Source organism: Mus musculus, chromosome 7 (genome assembly GCF_000001635.26).
Source record: "Mus musculus strain C57BL/6J chromosome 7, GRCm38.p6 C57BL/6J".
In the NCBI taxonomy this organism is placed as follows: domain Eukaryota; kingdom Metazoa; phylum Chordata; class Mammalia; order Rodentia; family Muridae; genus Mus; species Mus musculus.
This window is the reverse complement of record NC_000073.6, coordinates 42,253,098-42,267,684: the sequence shown is the minus strand read 5'-3', so window position 1 is coordinate 42,267,684 and position 14,587 is coordinate 42,253,098. Positions and strand designations below refer to the sequence as shown.

Genomic DNA, 14,587 nt, shown 5'->3' with positions numbered 1-14,587 from the left:
AAATAATTAGGAAAGTCAGAATCTTACACTTCATTCTCCCTTTTTAAGGAAATAATTTCATTTGGCCCTATTTGGAATTCTTCCTTATGCCCTGGAGATCATGAGTAGCATAGATAAGTACAAACCTAGAAATTTCTAAATGAGGACATGACTCCAGGGTTCTTCTTGGGTACCTGCCCCTAAGCACACCCAAACATTAGAGATAGATCAGGTTAAACTTAGAAATATTTGACAAACTCTTATCTGGTCATGAGAACTGGTAAATGTCTCTAGACCATTTTTTTTCTTTTACAATACAATTAGAGCTCTCTGAAAATGTAGTTTTAGCATAGGGCATTATACACAGTACACAAATGGAAGAAGAAAACTCAATAAATATGATAGATTGACTAAAACAAATTTTACTATTTACCTGCCAGGGGGAGAATACCATTTCTTCTCCATTTGCATATGGTTGGGTCTGTATTTGTTGAAGATTCATCTCATGGACACTATAGGCAACAGCATACACAGCATTGTATATATTGTAGCCTTCCTCACTCATGGCTGGGTCAAAAAGGTGTCTGGGAAGTAAATCCAAAGAAGCATTGGGTTGGCAGTTCTCCAAAAGTTGACAATCAAATTTGGAAAATGAGCACTTGAAAAACAAATGCCAAAACTTAGGAAGATAATTGTCCTCTGGGTATTTGTAGGGATTAACTGTTTGGACAAACTTCATAAACTCAACCATGTCTTCATGGTGGTGTGAAAAAATGAGACTCCCATGAAATGACTCTACCATAAAATAATCAGAGTGTGTATCAACATCCCATGAAGAGGTCAAGACCCAGACTTTCCATGTCACTAACAGTTGTGCAATATGTCGCATTAAACCTTGTACAGAAATAATGTCTCCATAAATAAGTATGACATTGGCTGATGATTCCTCAATTGTCTCCATATTTTTCCATAATGCATTGGAAAATGCATTCCATGTGCCAGAGATCATTTTCAAAAAGGCTATGCAGATCCTATGACTCTCCATATTTTCTCTCAAGTCTGATAGAATCTGAATCCCTCTGTGATCATCTGGGAGGATCAGACCAACCCAGTACCATCTGAAATGAAGCATCAAAAGCACTATGGCAAGTGACAGAGATGTGTCCTTGGGGGCCATCTGATACAGAGAATTAAACTGACCTCGTTCATTCAGGATAGAATCAAAAGGTCCAAAAGTTAGCTGAAGAGATATCAAAATACATTGGCATAAGACAAATTCCCAGTCTGAAACCAACAGATGGAAACAGTCAAGAAGAAGATGGACTTGTCATGTTAAACAATTACATTTTTTTAACCAAAATTGCTGACTTGTCTCCAGTTTCAATAATTTAGCTGGTTTTACACACCTCACCTTTCAATCTACATTAAGTAATATAAATATAGATCTATTATAAAGTATCTTCATACTTTCCTTTGATAGGTGATTAACTGCAGTGCCCATATTTTAAATTTCTGGATATCTATGATGTTAACAAATGATACTTGTCTCCTAGGTCCCACATCCCATTCCTTACCTGAGGAATTTTGTAGAGTTGTAGAAATGTTCCAATGTGGGCAGATGTTGACCATGATGGTCCTGTGAGTATAGCAGGTGACTTTCTCTTGTGTCCATAGTCACAATTAGGAATGGAATTAATTTTCCCTGTGTGCCAAATAAAGGCATGATAAAGAATATTCTTTTCAGTAAATGGAATATTATAGATATCATATCCAATAGTAGTATTGGGTAGAAGATGAGGGTTTCTGTTGATCTCCTCAATGGCAAACACCAGGGCCAGAACAAACTGGTAGTTCTTAAACTTATACCTGCACAGATTTCACAAAATTACACAGGAGGAAGCCTTAGACCACTCAACTTTTCTATTTAGTGCAGTGGTTTTATATTGTAAATGGCGATGTTTCTATGAAATCATTATTATAATATCTTCTCATGAATGACAGGAATTAAAACAGGCATTTTAAGCAGAAGAGATTAGTAATATTCTAAACACATTAATTATGCTCTTTGAAATTTTAATTTATTACAATATTGCTTTATTACCTTTCATATATGGAAAAAAACTCTCAATGAATAAAGAATTAGGTTTTCAAAAACATCAGAATGCTTGTTTATATCTTGGCCTCTCAGTCTCTACAATATTGAAAGGAAAATATACCTCTATCCAATCACCCTCTTTTCTGTTACAATAACCACTTTAAAAATGAGCACAGAATTAATTCAAATAATATATTGCCCCAGGTGTCCTTTCTCAGGTCCTCAACTTGAACCCAGAGCAATTTACCTTGTTAGGCAACTGTTGATTTGTCTAATAATAATCTCATAAAAAATAAGACCTTTAATGATGCCAAACACACACACACACACACACACACACACACACACACACACACACAAAGAAAGAGCACTCATTGCATTTTAGTGTCAAAGTATGCTATTCCCAAAGGAGTTTCCTTAAGGTTATATTTAGTAAATTGTTCTCCAGTTGGATATAAAATTTTTCATATGACATTTTCAGGGTTTCCATAGAAAAGCAGCATTATGTTTTATATGTATATAGGGAAGGAGAATAGTCCTCCACTAGATATACTTGAAAAGAAAATAAACAGGGCATCTTTAAAGTAGAAGTTTTCTGCAGAATCTGTCATTTTAGTCACATTTTCTAATTTTTGTTTTTGTCCTTTTTTTTTCTTAATTCAATGAATGTATACATCTCTTATACTTTGTACTTCACTACTCCTTTTCTAAAATTACATTTTTCCATTTATGTATCTGACATGTATGACAGGTCAAAGAATATTGTCTTTGTTTCTCCCTCCTATATACTCCTTTTCTCAGAAGCTGCTGAAATTTACAAATTGTATGTGCTCAGGTGTGTTTGTTTAAAACCAAGTGGATTTTTCTAGTAACATGACAAAATATAAAACAAGAGACTTTGTGTATATCACAATTTAAAACAAATATGTAAGGACACACTTGTATGTATTAGGATAAAATGTCAATTACAGAACTCATAAAGAGCAGGAGAGACTATAAAGATTAAATAGGAGTGCAAAGAGTAGCTATGAAAATATTTTAAGTAAAAATGTATTATGGAGGAGGCTGAGGAAATGGGCGACTCATAGGAAGACCAGCAGTATCAATAGAACTGGACTACCTCTACCCGCAGAGATGTCTCAAATACTCATCCACTAATCGGGCAGCATAAACCTGCTGGTATGAGACCTTCATCACATACACAGTAGTGGACTGTCTGGTTTGTCTTCAGTGAGAGAATGTGCACCTACCCCTTGAGAGATGTGAGGCGCTAAGGAGTGTGGAGGTCTGGTGGGGTAGGAGTGGGGGTGTGGTTGGGACATTCTCTTGAAGACAAGGGGGAGGAGCTATTGTCCCGTGGTGTGTCAGGGGACAGACCAGAAGGGAATGAAAACTGGACTAAAAAAAAAAGGATTAAATAATAATAAAAAAAACTTAAATCAAAACCACTAGAAACCAAAATTAACCATACCATAAATCTGTACATCCCAATGAAGTTCCATACAATTAGAATAACAATTCTGAATCACATTAAGAAAGTCAAATATCATACATCTTTCATACTCTTTATCTAGAATATATATCAGGAAGACACAATTTGAATCCTGTTGGACTTGATGGAAAGACTCCATTGTTGAGGGCACAACATACTTGACCACAGAATATGGAGTAATCATGCAGTAAATAATCTACCATATTTCTCCTGGCTAGGTTTCATAGTGCTGTAAGATGCTATGCATACTTCCCAGTAAAATAAAAGAATCATCTTTCTCATCAACCTGTAAACCATGAAGGATATGACAATGACTGTGTTTATCTGACATGTCATCTCCTACTAAAGTGGGCACATATGTTACATATGGATCCAATCTTTATCTGATGTAATATAAGATTCACTCCATAAAATAGAAAACATGCATTTCACTATGAAAATGGCAAGACTCTGTGGTAAGGTAAGTGATAGATCCACAGGGATAACTTAATACCCTTATTGTGCTAAAGTACAAAGTCAACCAGTAATGACTTATTGATGTACCCACAGATTAGTGCAAACATAAGTCTTCTTCATAGATTCTTTTTATAGTAAATGACAAATAATACATAAAACACTGACAGACTTTGTATTGCTAAGCCATAAATGTGGGTTAGATATCATACCCTTCCCAACAATCCTGAGCAATCATGGCAGAAAAGAAGTGGGAAGATTTTAAAGACAAGGGGCTGTGGATAAACTCAAGGGAACAATGTTTTCAGTTCACAAGAGTTGCACATTTGAACCCAGCATGAATATGAAAGCACATAGAAGACCATGTGTGCTCAAACAAGAAAAATATCACCATGGGGAATATAGGCCTTAAAAGTCACCATGAGTAAAGATACTATTGAGATTTCATAGTTACTGGGTGAGAGATAGTCAATGATCTTCACTGTTGTGACCCTTGGGAAGTTAACCATACTCAAAGGAAGGTTCTACTGACAATAGTACTTATAGAACACAAACTGTACTTGACTGGAAAAAGTAAAAGAAACACATTACTTTGGTAAGAGGACAAAGGTAAAAAACAAGAGATGAGAGGATGGAGTGTTATGGGAGAATATGATCAAAATTCAAAATATTTTGTGTGAAACTTGTAAAAAATTAAATGCTTTTTTCCCATTTTTTATTAGGTATTTAGCTCATTTACATTTCCAATGCTATAACAAAAGTCCCCCATACCCACCCATCCCTACTCCCCTACCCACCCACTCCCCCTTTTTGGCCCTGGTGTTCCCCTGTACTGGGGCACATAAAGTTTGCGTGTCCAATGGGCCTCTCTTTCCAGTGATGGCCGACTAGGCCATCTTTTGATACATATGCAGCTAGAGTCAAGAGCTCCGGGGTACTAAATTAAATGCTTTTTGAGGCAAAAATAAAATTAAAAAGTATGTTTAATGGAGCAGAGTTTTGTCAGAATTGTAAGAAACAAGAAAAAAAATATACTTTTGTTAGTAGACAGTATAGATTTAAATGCATACATATAAAATATAATATACATCATTTTGACAATTTCATATATTTCAATAATTTACTAATCTGTTAATTTAAAAGTAATTTCACCTACAAAGTTCTAGATTTTTTTATACATCTATTTCTGTAATCTTTATTTCTGGGAGTGATCGTTTGAGGTAAATGGTAGAAAAATCTCCAGTGTTAACAATGACTGCTATCAGCAATCACCTATGCAAACCATGACAAAAACTTACATCAGAGAGGGTGATACACACTCGAAGAGCTGCTTATGTTTGTGTTTCCAGGTATGCTGGAAATTACCTTTGCATATCAAAGCTTCTTTATTAATTGTCCAGAGAGGAGAGATAGCAAATGCACCTCAAGTGCCAATTATAGAATAAAGTTTAGATGACAAAATATCTTTGAATACAATAAAGGAGCCACAACAGTTGTACTTTTCAAATAAATGAATATAGCCCCAATACATGATAGAATGCCATGAGAGAATTTAAAGGACACTCAATGGCCATTTTGTGTATGAAGGAAAGATCACAGGGTTGCAATTTATGGAAATAGAGACCTCAATTAAAAGGCAACAGGCAAGAGTAGAGAAATGTGCTCAGGATAATGATATATTTAGGGGTAGAACTATTTACACTGATAATATACAGAATGATAAAATAGACAAAGCAATCTTGGATCACTTTTAGACATGAGAGTAATATCCTAGAAAACTTGCAGCAGCTCCTGTTTTCTATTCTTTTACTTGGGAAAATATAATACAAACATAAGTGTATGCAGAAAAATATATGTGGTAATTTTATAGGGCAAGACTGTTAATATTTTATAGTGAAAATACTATTTTCCAGTAATGAACTACTTTGGTTTTGCTTTTGAAAATATAAAGTTTAACTATAAAAATGAATAATTTTTATAGGATAAAAACCTTTCAATTATCATGGAAAAGAGCTACTTATGGCTCATGTACCAGAAAGTACACTCCTGCATGATGTACAAAATACCAAATAGTGATAACTGGGGTGCTGAAAGTAGAGAAGAGAGGAAATTGAGAGGTAAAAGAAGATGTAAGTATAATGAAACAGAAGGAGCCCCACCCAGCATTCTGTTTCCCCAGGCTGCTAGGCGTATAACATATATTTCTGTTGTTATTTAAGATGTGATCCTTAAGCAATTGTGTTCTCCATGCATTACCTCATTGAGATATGAATTATGACACATAGACATTAAATTTTGCATCAGTGGCCATTTTTGCTCTGTTAGTCTCAAATGAAATATGTCAAGATCCCAAATGTCTCATGAGGATTTTACTTCTCAGCCTATTTCTTCTTATGTCGTTGATTATTTTTACTTTACCCCACCAAGGGGTGAACAATTACACTGTAATGTCACACTGAGCACAATTCACAATCATAATTATGTTTCCTTTCTTCCTTTTTATCCGTTTTCTTCCTACTGATTTTCTCATAGGTTCACAGACATTTACAAGTTCTGTTTTTCTACTTCATGAACTTTTACCATTGATTCATAGAGATTCCAAATATATACTTTGGATAAGCACACTCTCTGTCCTCTAGAAAAAGAAAGAACTCAATTCTTTCCATTATTTTCCTAAGAAATCAGATTTTTCTGATGCTATTTCTTAATATTACAAATTTCAGAAAAGCTTAAATATACCCTTAAGTTGCCATCCTCCCAGTTAGAGTACATTGGGAAAACACACAAAAAGGAGGAAAAGCACTAGAAACATGTATGTGAAGCAGATAAACATTTAACATGAGGCTGAAATAAAAAAGTGTAGGACAAAAAAACAATACAGTGAAATGAAAAAAGAAAGAAAAATAGATAAAGACATGTGTACAGCAGAATTGCTCACAAATTTTAAAGATGACAGTCCTCTTCTGAAAGCAGCTGGGTGTAACATAGTCAGTACTTTTGTCACTCTAGCAACATTCTAGGAACTCAGGAGTCTCTTCACTCAGTTACTTCATCCCTTTCCTTAAGAGTATATCTGGACTTCAAGAAAACCCAGAAGTTCATGGTCATACTTAGATTAACATATCCATACTCTGAAATCTTAACACAGAAAATATTTAATTTATCTGGTGTTACATGCATGACAAAGAAAAGACCCTGGATATTGAATAATAACTGGTAAAGCAAAATGAATAACATCAAAATTATTACTTTTCCTTTTACAGAGGAAAAGAAGTCAACAAGAAGACATACTTGAAGGGATTTTTGAAACGAAAAGAAGGATTTTGAAAAACTAAAGCAAGTTTTATTCCCTATACATAATGTTATAAGAATTCTGAATTCTTAAAATAACTAATTGTACTTACTGTATATGATAGTCTTTGAAATTGTATGGCAAAAATTTATCAGGAATTTTGTTGCCTGTGTAAAAAATATGAAGAGGGAAAAATGCACCAATTGTCACATCTCCTTCATGGTAAAAAAATTCTTTGCTTGTTACATAGCATTCATTATCAGTAAAGGCACACACAAAAATGGGAATATACAGGAGCCCATAGGTAAAAATCCAGAACATCCTATTAATGTATACACCTGCCCAGCCATAGGACTGATGGATACATATCCAATGATGCCCAGTGGGTATATATTTAGTTCACGTGTTTGTGAACATTATGTGATTCTGACTGTTAATGAGTGCAGCTGTCATGTTAATCACCCAAAAGTTCTTCAGGATACATCCTCCACTGTCAATGAGAGTTTTGGAACTCTTCCCTTAAGCTCTGCATCTGAGGCCCTGTGTTCTGCTTAAAAACAAGTGAGAAAATATGTTTTGGATCTTCTATTCTAGCCAGGGGTACCATGATTTCAGCCAAGAAGACAATAGGATCAAATTGCAGACTGGGAAGTTTTGGCCAAGTTTGAGTCTTTTAATAAACAATTTGGGCTAAGGAAATCATACTCCCTCAGAAGTTGCAATGGTAGACGAAATGAAAGATCGCCTGAAAATGTCCATGCTAGTCATGTACAGGATAAATCAATGAACAACAAACAAAATACAATTTTAGATTTTACTCTTAATGTTTACTGTTTCTTGTCTCAGAATTTTCTTCTATGATATATTTTTATTTGCAAAAATATGGTGTCTGAACCCAACACAACCAGTTTCTTTCTCAATTTGGAAAAGCAAATAGTCCTGCTGTATTTTTCACTTCCAAATTATCTACGTAATTTCAATGAAAAAAGTAAAGTCTCCTGTTCATTTTCTGATTGGAACTCCTGTATTCCTACTCTTCTTTAATCAAAGATTAATCTTTTAGTAGAGGTGTCATTGTGATCCATCCCTGCATCTATAGCAGTATGTCCACACACTGCATGTTATGCTCTGAAACATTTAGTGTATTTCTCATTTATGTAAAATGTAAATTTAAAGGCACTACAGTATGTCCTTTCAGCTAAGATACTGAGGGAAATGATCTTGAGTGAGGCTTTATATTTAGCCACCAGGAGTTTAGGACAGTGAATGTACTATATATTTTTATATTTTAATGGAAGTATACCCCTCTCCCAATAAGTTGACGTGACTACACAAGAATTGGAAACTAGAGTGAAAAAAATTCCAAATGAAACAAAATTAAAAAGCACTACCACAAGAAATGTAAATTATGGGTTGTTATGATTGTCTTCTTGCTTTAGATTAACAATATGCAATGAGAACATAATAGACAGAACCTGTCTATTATAAGACTGAAAGCAATGAACAGGCACAGGTAATCCTTCTGCTCAGTAACTCACATTTCAGTGCAACCATGGATAATAGAGCAAACCTTTGTGTCATTCAATTCAAATGTGCTCCTCCCTTTGTAACTGAGTACTAAACCAGTAGAACAGGAAGTACATTGATGACTTCTTCAACAAGATTCTTTGATGGAGGATAACCATAACACTTAATCATGTAGGATTGAGGAACTGTCCTGGTAACAGGACTGGGCATCTATAAAATCTTTTTTCTTGGCATGTTCTGACAAAAAAAATGTTACACTCTTTGAAATCAGTGACTATATAAATGTAATCGCATCATTACTGATGTAGATATCATAATCCAAGAAGAATAAAAAACTCAATTGTCTCAAGTACTTAAGAATAAATATTAAAGAAAAGGGAATTAGTAAGCAGATGAAATTGCCTGTGAATGATGTTGTCTTGTCCTGACTTTTAACATGAAACTGTGCAACCCTGATTCTGATGTCTTCATCTCTAGCAAGAATAGAGTATGTTGACACTATGCTTACTCTGATATCTATCAATTTCTGACTCATGAGAGTAAATTTAAAGTTTAAAATTTACACGTACTCTAAACCTGTATTCCTCTGGGTCTCATTGAAAATCTCATACAAGGACACACCTTGTAGATACTCCAACAGGCACACTTAGAGAATCTGTAAGCACCATATATGACACAGTCAATGACAGACAAGAAGATGTCTTACTAGCATTCTTTAGCTGATCTATCCATGTTTGAGATCCAGAATCACTTCCCCCTACAAGAGTAAAGTTTTTGAAAAACTTTTTTCTAATTATTGAAAAAAAGGGGATTAAGCCCTGAAAAAGAAGATCTGAATTCAGGCTGTATCCTCAAATAGCAAACATAGTGAATTCAAGCCCCGACATTAAATGATGATGTGGTTCAGCATTTAAAGTTAATTAGCTGGTCTTTCAGAAGAGTTGGGATATATTTTCAGCACTGAAATTGTAGATAACAATGGTTGGTATCTCCAGTTCTAGGGAATCAAAAGCCTATTTATGGGCTCTAAAGACCACAGTCATGCATGTATTGCACAACCTAATATGTGACCATAATTCCAATGCCACAAAATAAAAATAGTAACTTTTTAAACCTTCCCAAGACTATTTTGAATTGCCCCATTCTGAACAATATACCCACTTCTGATGAGAGGTTAAAAGAGACTTTGGAAAAAAAATCCCCCCCCCCCCAAAAAAAAACCCTAACCCAACACAGCTCTTTTAGAATTTTTTTCTAACATGATTTCTGACAGTGGTTGGAAATCCTAAGAATTACTTAGAGCAATAGCATAATTTTTAAAGAATGTTTTCTAGCTCCTATTCAGCAAATTTTGTCCGAAGAGAGAACATGGCTCTGTAAGAATGTTTTCTGGTTTTCTGATTTTAATCAGGAAGCCCAAAAATTATTTTCAGATTATTTTTATAACAGGATTTCTAACTTGGTCAGAAAATCCATGACATTTTTATTGAAGCTTTTCTAATTTTGGTCAGCAAGTCCACAAGCTATCCAGAGAACATTCAGAAATTCAGCATTTTAGACAGAGAGCTTTCTTTAACAGAAAGCTGGAGAGAGAGAGAGAAAGAGAGAGAGAGAGAGAGAGAGAGAGAGAGAGAGAGAGAGAGAGCGCTTTCATGTGCAATCTACAGATGCAAGACCCTACAAAGTACTGTCTAGGGAGCCATCTCAAGCAGAAGATAGGATATCAGCTTGGAACACATGATTTGACTTCAAGTCATTATTTTTGCAACTCTCAGGCACCCCTTCTCTCAGGAAGCACTCTCTAAGCCAAGGCTGGCCTTCGTCAGACTCTGAAGAAATTCAAAGAATCATTAAGTTCTACCCCCAAAACTGTCACTCTAGAAAATCTGAAAATCTACATAAAATAGATAATTTTCTAGGTAAGTGTGGGAAGCAGGTGCAGCGGCATGGGCCAAGATGGCACCCTGGCCCATTGCCAGGCCCCGTGAACCCCACATGTTTACTACCTTGCCTGAGCATGTGCAGTGAAACTGCACGCGTAAGCTGCCTGCCAAGCTAGACTATTCCTCATGGCCCGGACCTGAGCTCGTGCCTGGAGCGTGTGTGATTCTGATTGGATGAGGTGGGGTGGAGTGAGATGAGGTCAGTCACTGGGAATATAGGAGAATTGCCCTTGCCCTAAGTGGAGAGAGCTGTAAGAAAAAAAGCTGCAAGTAAAAGAAGAAGCTGCTGCGTGAACCCGACTTGGTGTCCATGCTGTTCTTGTCTCTGTGGATCGGAGACTGGAGCAAGTGGAGGCCTGTGAGTGGAACTCACTGTGTTGGTTGGCATGGTAAGTATAGAAAGTACAGGCCTTTGAATGATTTTTTTTTCACACTCTGAATAGCTGTAGGGATTTGACCAGGGGTTGGGGGAACCAGCACAACCTTGGCTTCATACACCTTACAGTTAAGAAAGCTATGCTGAATGGTTTGGTGGCCATTGAGGTGTGGATATGGTTTTATATAGGAAAGATCATAGGCAAACGTGGCATTGTTGGCTATGATGTTTGAAGATCAATCTTTAACTTCTGATTTGAGTTCTTATTTAAATGTTCTTGGACCATGTGTAACAGGACTGCTATCTGAATAAAATACTAGGTGTTGAAAAGGAAAAAAAAAAGAAAGAAAGAAAATACAGGCCTGTCAGCTTCCTGGGAAAAAGGGATGAAGCATTAGGGATCTCAGATATAGAGATGAAGGGAATTTCAGACAGGGAAATTTTGGTAAGCAGCGGTAAAAGCATAGGCCTGATAGGTTCCCCAGAAAAAAAGGGTAGGGAGCACTTAGGATCTCAGATATAGAGATGGAAGGAATTTAAACAATATGGGTTCAGCTGCATCTAAAGTGAAAGTAAAATTGGTGTTGATCCAGATTCTTAAAAGAAGTGGTATTAACATGAAAGCAGATATGGTGGACAAATTTCTGGATATCCTCTCCGAGGAAGCCCCATGGTTTTTAGAGGAAAGGTATATTAATCAACAGTGCTGGGAGTGTTTGGGAAGGGATCTCCAAGTTTCTGATATGAAGAACCTTCTACCAGTAGGGATGTTAGCCATCTGGAACTTGGTCAGGGCATGCTTGAGGGATGCCAGTGGAAAGTACAATGCTGAAATAGAGGAAGGAGCGGTGGCGCTTGAGAAGGCTAAGGAGATTGCTTCTCAGGCTAGCTGCTAAAAACCTAAACAGCTTAGACAACAAACCAAAGATAAGAAAGAGAAGAAGGAATCTAGCTCTGAAGGGTCTACTAGTGACAGTGACAGGACTGATAGCAACAGTGACATCTGTAGTCGAATGTCCTGCTTGAGTTTGAGGTGTGATAGACCACCTGAACCATCAGCCCCTCCATTGTCTTCTCCTCCCCCCTATAAAGATGAGGGAGACAAAGGGGAAAGTGTAGTCTTCATGCAAAAGTCTGGAAAAATGTGCTGGCCGTTGCGGGGGCCTTCCCAATATTTCAGGACCAACAGGGGCAACAGTATCATTGAACCCCTGGATTGGAAGGTTGTACAAAGATTGAAGGAATCAGTTTCGACTTATGGGGTCCAGGCTGCCTTTACCATAACTCAAGTTGAGTCCCTACAGCGGTACTGTATGATGTCTTTTGATTGGCAGAACCTCTGCAAGGCGGTTCTTTCAGGAGGAGGTTATTTAACATGGAAGGCTGCTTATATTGAGCATGCCGTTGAGCAGGCTGTGGCTAATGCTGCCATTGGACTCCCCAGTGCAGCCTGGATTATAGACATGTTAATGGGGCAAGGGAATTTTGCCAACAATGTAACAGGTTACCCTATACAGGCTTATGAGCAGATTAATAACTGTGCTCTTAGAGCTTGGAAGATGCTATCAGGCACTGGAGACCTTGGGGCCAGCTTGTCTAAGGTGATACAGGGACCCAATAAGAAGTTTGCAGACTTCCTAGCATGACTAATGGAGACAGCGGGGAGAGTATTTCCAGATGTTGATTCTGCAATGCCACTGGTCAAGCAATTAGCCTATGAGCAGGCCAATAAACCCTGTAGAGACGCCATATGCCCTTAGAAGAGCACATCGCTGGATGTATGGCTAAAGGTTTGCTGAGATGTGGTGGACACTCCACTGACCAACCAGGGGTTAGTGGCAGCCATAGTTCAGGCTCAAAGGCAGAATCCTCGACAGGGTGAACTGCAGGGGGCAATCCAGGGGGGATGCTTCTCTTGTGCAGCCAGGTCATTTCAAGCGAGACTGTCCTAATAAAGGAAGACAGGAGATTCAGACAGGCATGTGGCAGCCCGAGTTATGTCCTCACTGTTGCAAAGGAAATCATTGAGCTGGAGAATGTCAATCCAAGTGGGATGTAGATGGTCACCCCCTAAATTCTCATTCCACAGGAGCTAGGCCAAAAAACGGAGTGTGGGGACCCCAGCCTCAGGGCCTACAAATATATGGGAACATGCAGCAGACTCCCACACTGTGGCTGAACATTCAACACATTTCCTGGTGCAATTGTCTATGGGCGTCCCCAGAAGAGCTACAACAGGAAGTGCAGGACTGGACATCTGTGCCACCACCAGACTCATATTAACCCAAGAAATGGGTGTGCAGATGATTGCATCAGACTTTAAGGGTCCTTTGCCTAAAAACACAGTTGGCCTCTTATTAGGACATAGTTCAGCAGCCATTAAGGGATTAATTATCCATCCTGGTGTCATTGATGCTGACTATGAGGGAGAGGTTAAGATCATGCTTTCCTCCCCCAGAGGGGTGTCTGCCATTTCCCCTGGAGATAGAATTACTCAAATTTTGCTTTTGTCTAGTCACCATGCTAGCTTCCCTTCAAGGGGACTAAAAAGAGGAAATAGGGGCTTTGGCTCCACTGAAAACACTGGGGTGTGGTTTTCTATGACTATGGAGGATCGCCCTATCTATAAACAGGGAGTCTCTATACGGGGCTTACTTGATTCAGGGGCCGATCACAGCATTATAAAAGAAGCAGATTGGCCAAAATGTTGGCCCCTTCAGACCTCTGCTCAAACTCTTGGAGGTCTTGGATTTGCACAAGACCCCAGCTGTAGTGCCAGTGTCCTCCATTGGAAGGATTAGGAGGGGCATAGGGGCAGTTTTCAGCCATTTGTTCTTCAAACCCCCGTTTCATTATGGGGAAGAGATGTTATGATCAAAATGGGTGTAAAAATGATTTCAGAAAAGACTTATAGTCCACAGAGTCAAACTATCATGGATCGGATGAACTGTCAGAAGGTAAGGGTCTTGGCAAAAAGGAGGACGGACGACTCTCACCTATCTCTCCTAGAGGCCAAAGTGGCAGAGAGGGATTGGTTTTTTCCTAGGAGCCTCTGAGCAAATATCTATTAAATGGAAATCTGATCAGCCAGTGTGGGTGCCTCAGTGGCCCCTACCCAAGGAAAAACTAGAAGCTGCCCACATGTTGGTCAAAGAACAACTTGATGCAGGACATGTTAGACAATTTATTTCACCATGGAATACACCTCTTTTTGTTATAAAAAGAAATCAGGGAAATGGAGGTTACTCCATGATTTACATGCAGTCAATGCCCAGATGGAAATCATGGGGTCAGTGTAATTAGGGTTGCCAATGATTTCAGTGTTACCAAGAAATTGGACCTCAATAGTGATAGATTTGAAAGATTGCTTTTTCACCATTTCTCTGCATTCGGCTGATACAAATAAATTTGCCTTTACCTTGCCATCAAT

At 37.7% G+C, this 14,587-nt stretch overlaps 1 protein-coding gene across 1 annotated transcript in view; it reads right to left on the bottom strand.

The window, feature by feature from the left end:
• The window catches only part of Vmn2r61 (vomeronasal 2, receptor 61), a 40,703-nt gene extending 33,071 nt beyond the window's left edge, over nt 1-7,632 (bottom strand). Inside the window, exons 1-3 of the mRNA NM_001105058.1 lie at nt 7,424-7,632; nt 1,554-1,845; nt 413-1,219 (exon numbers count right to left, since the gene is read on the bottom strand). Of these exons, the coding sequence (NP_001098528.1) occupies nt 413-1,219; nt 1,554-1,845; nt 7,424-7,632 (1,308 nt within the window). The remainder of the gene's footprint in view (nt 1-412; nt 1,220-1,553; nt 1,846-7,423) is intronic.
• Nucleotides 7,633-14,587: the final 6,955 nt, after the last annotated feature.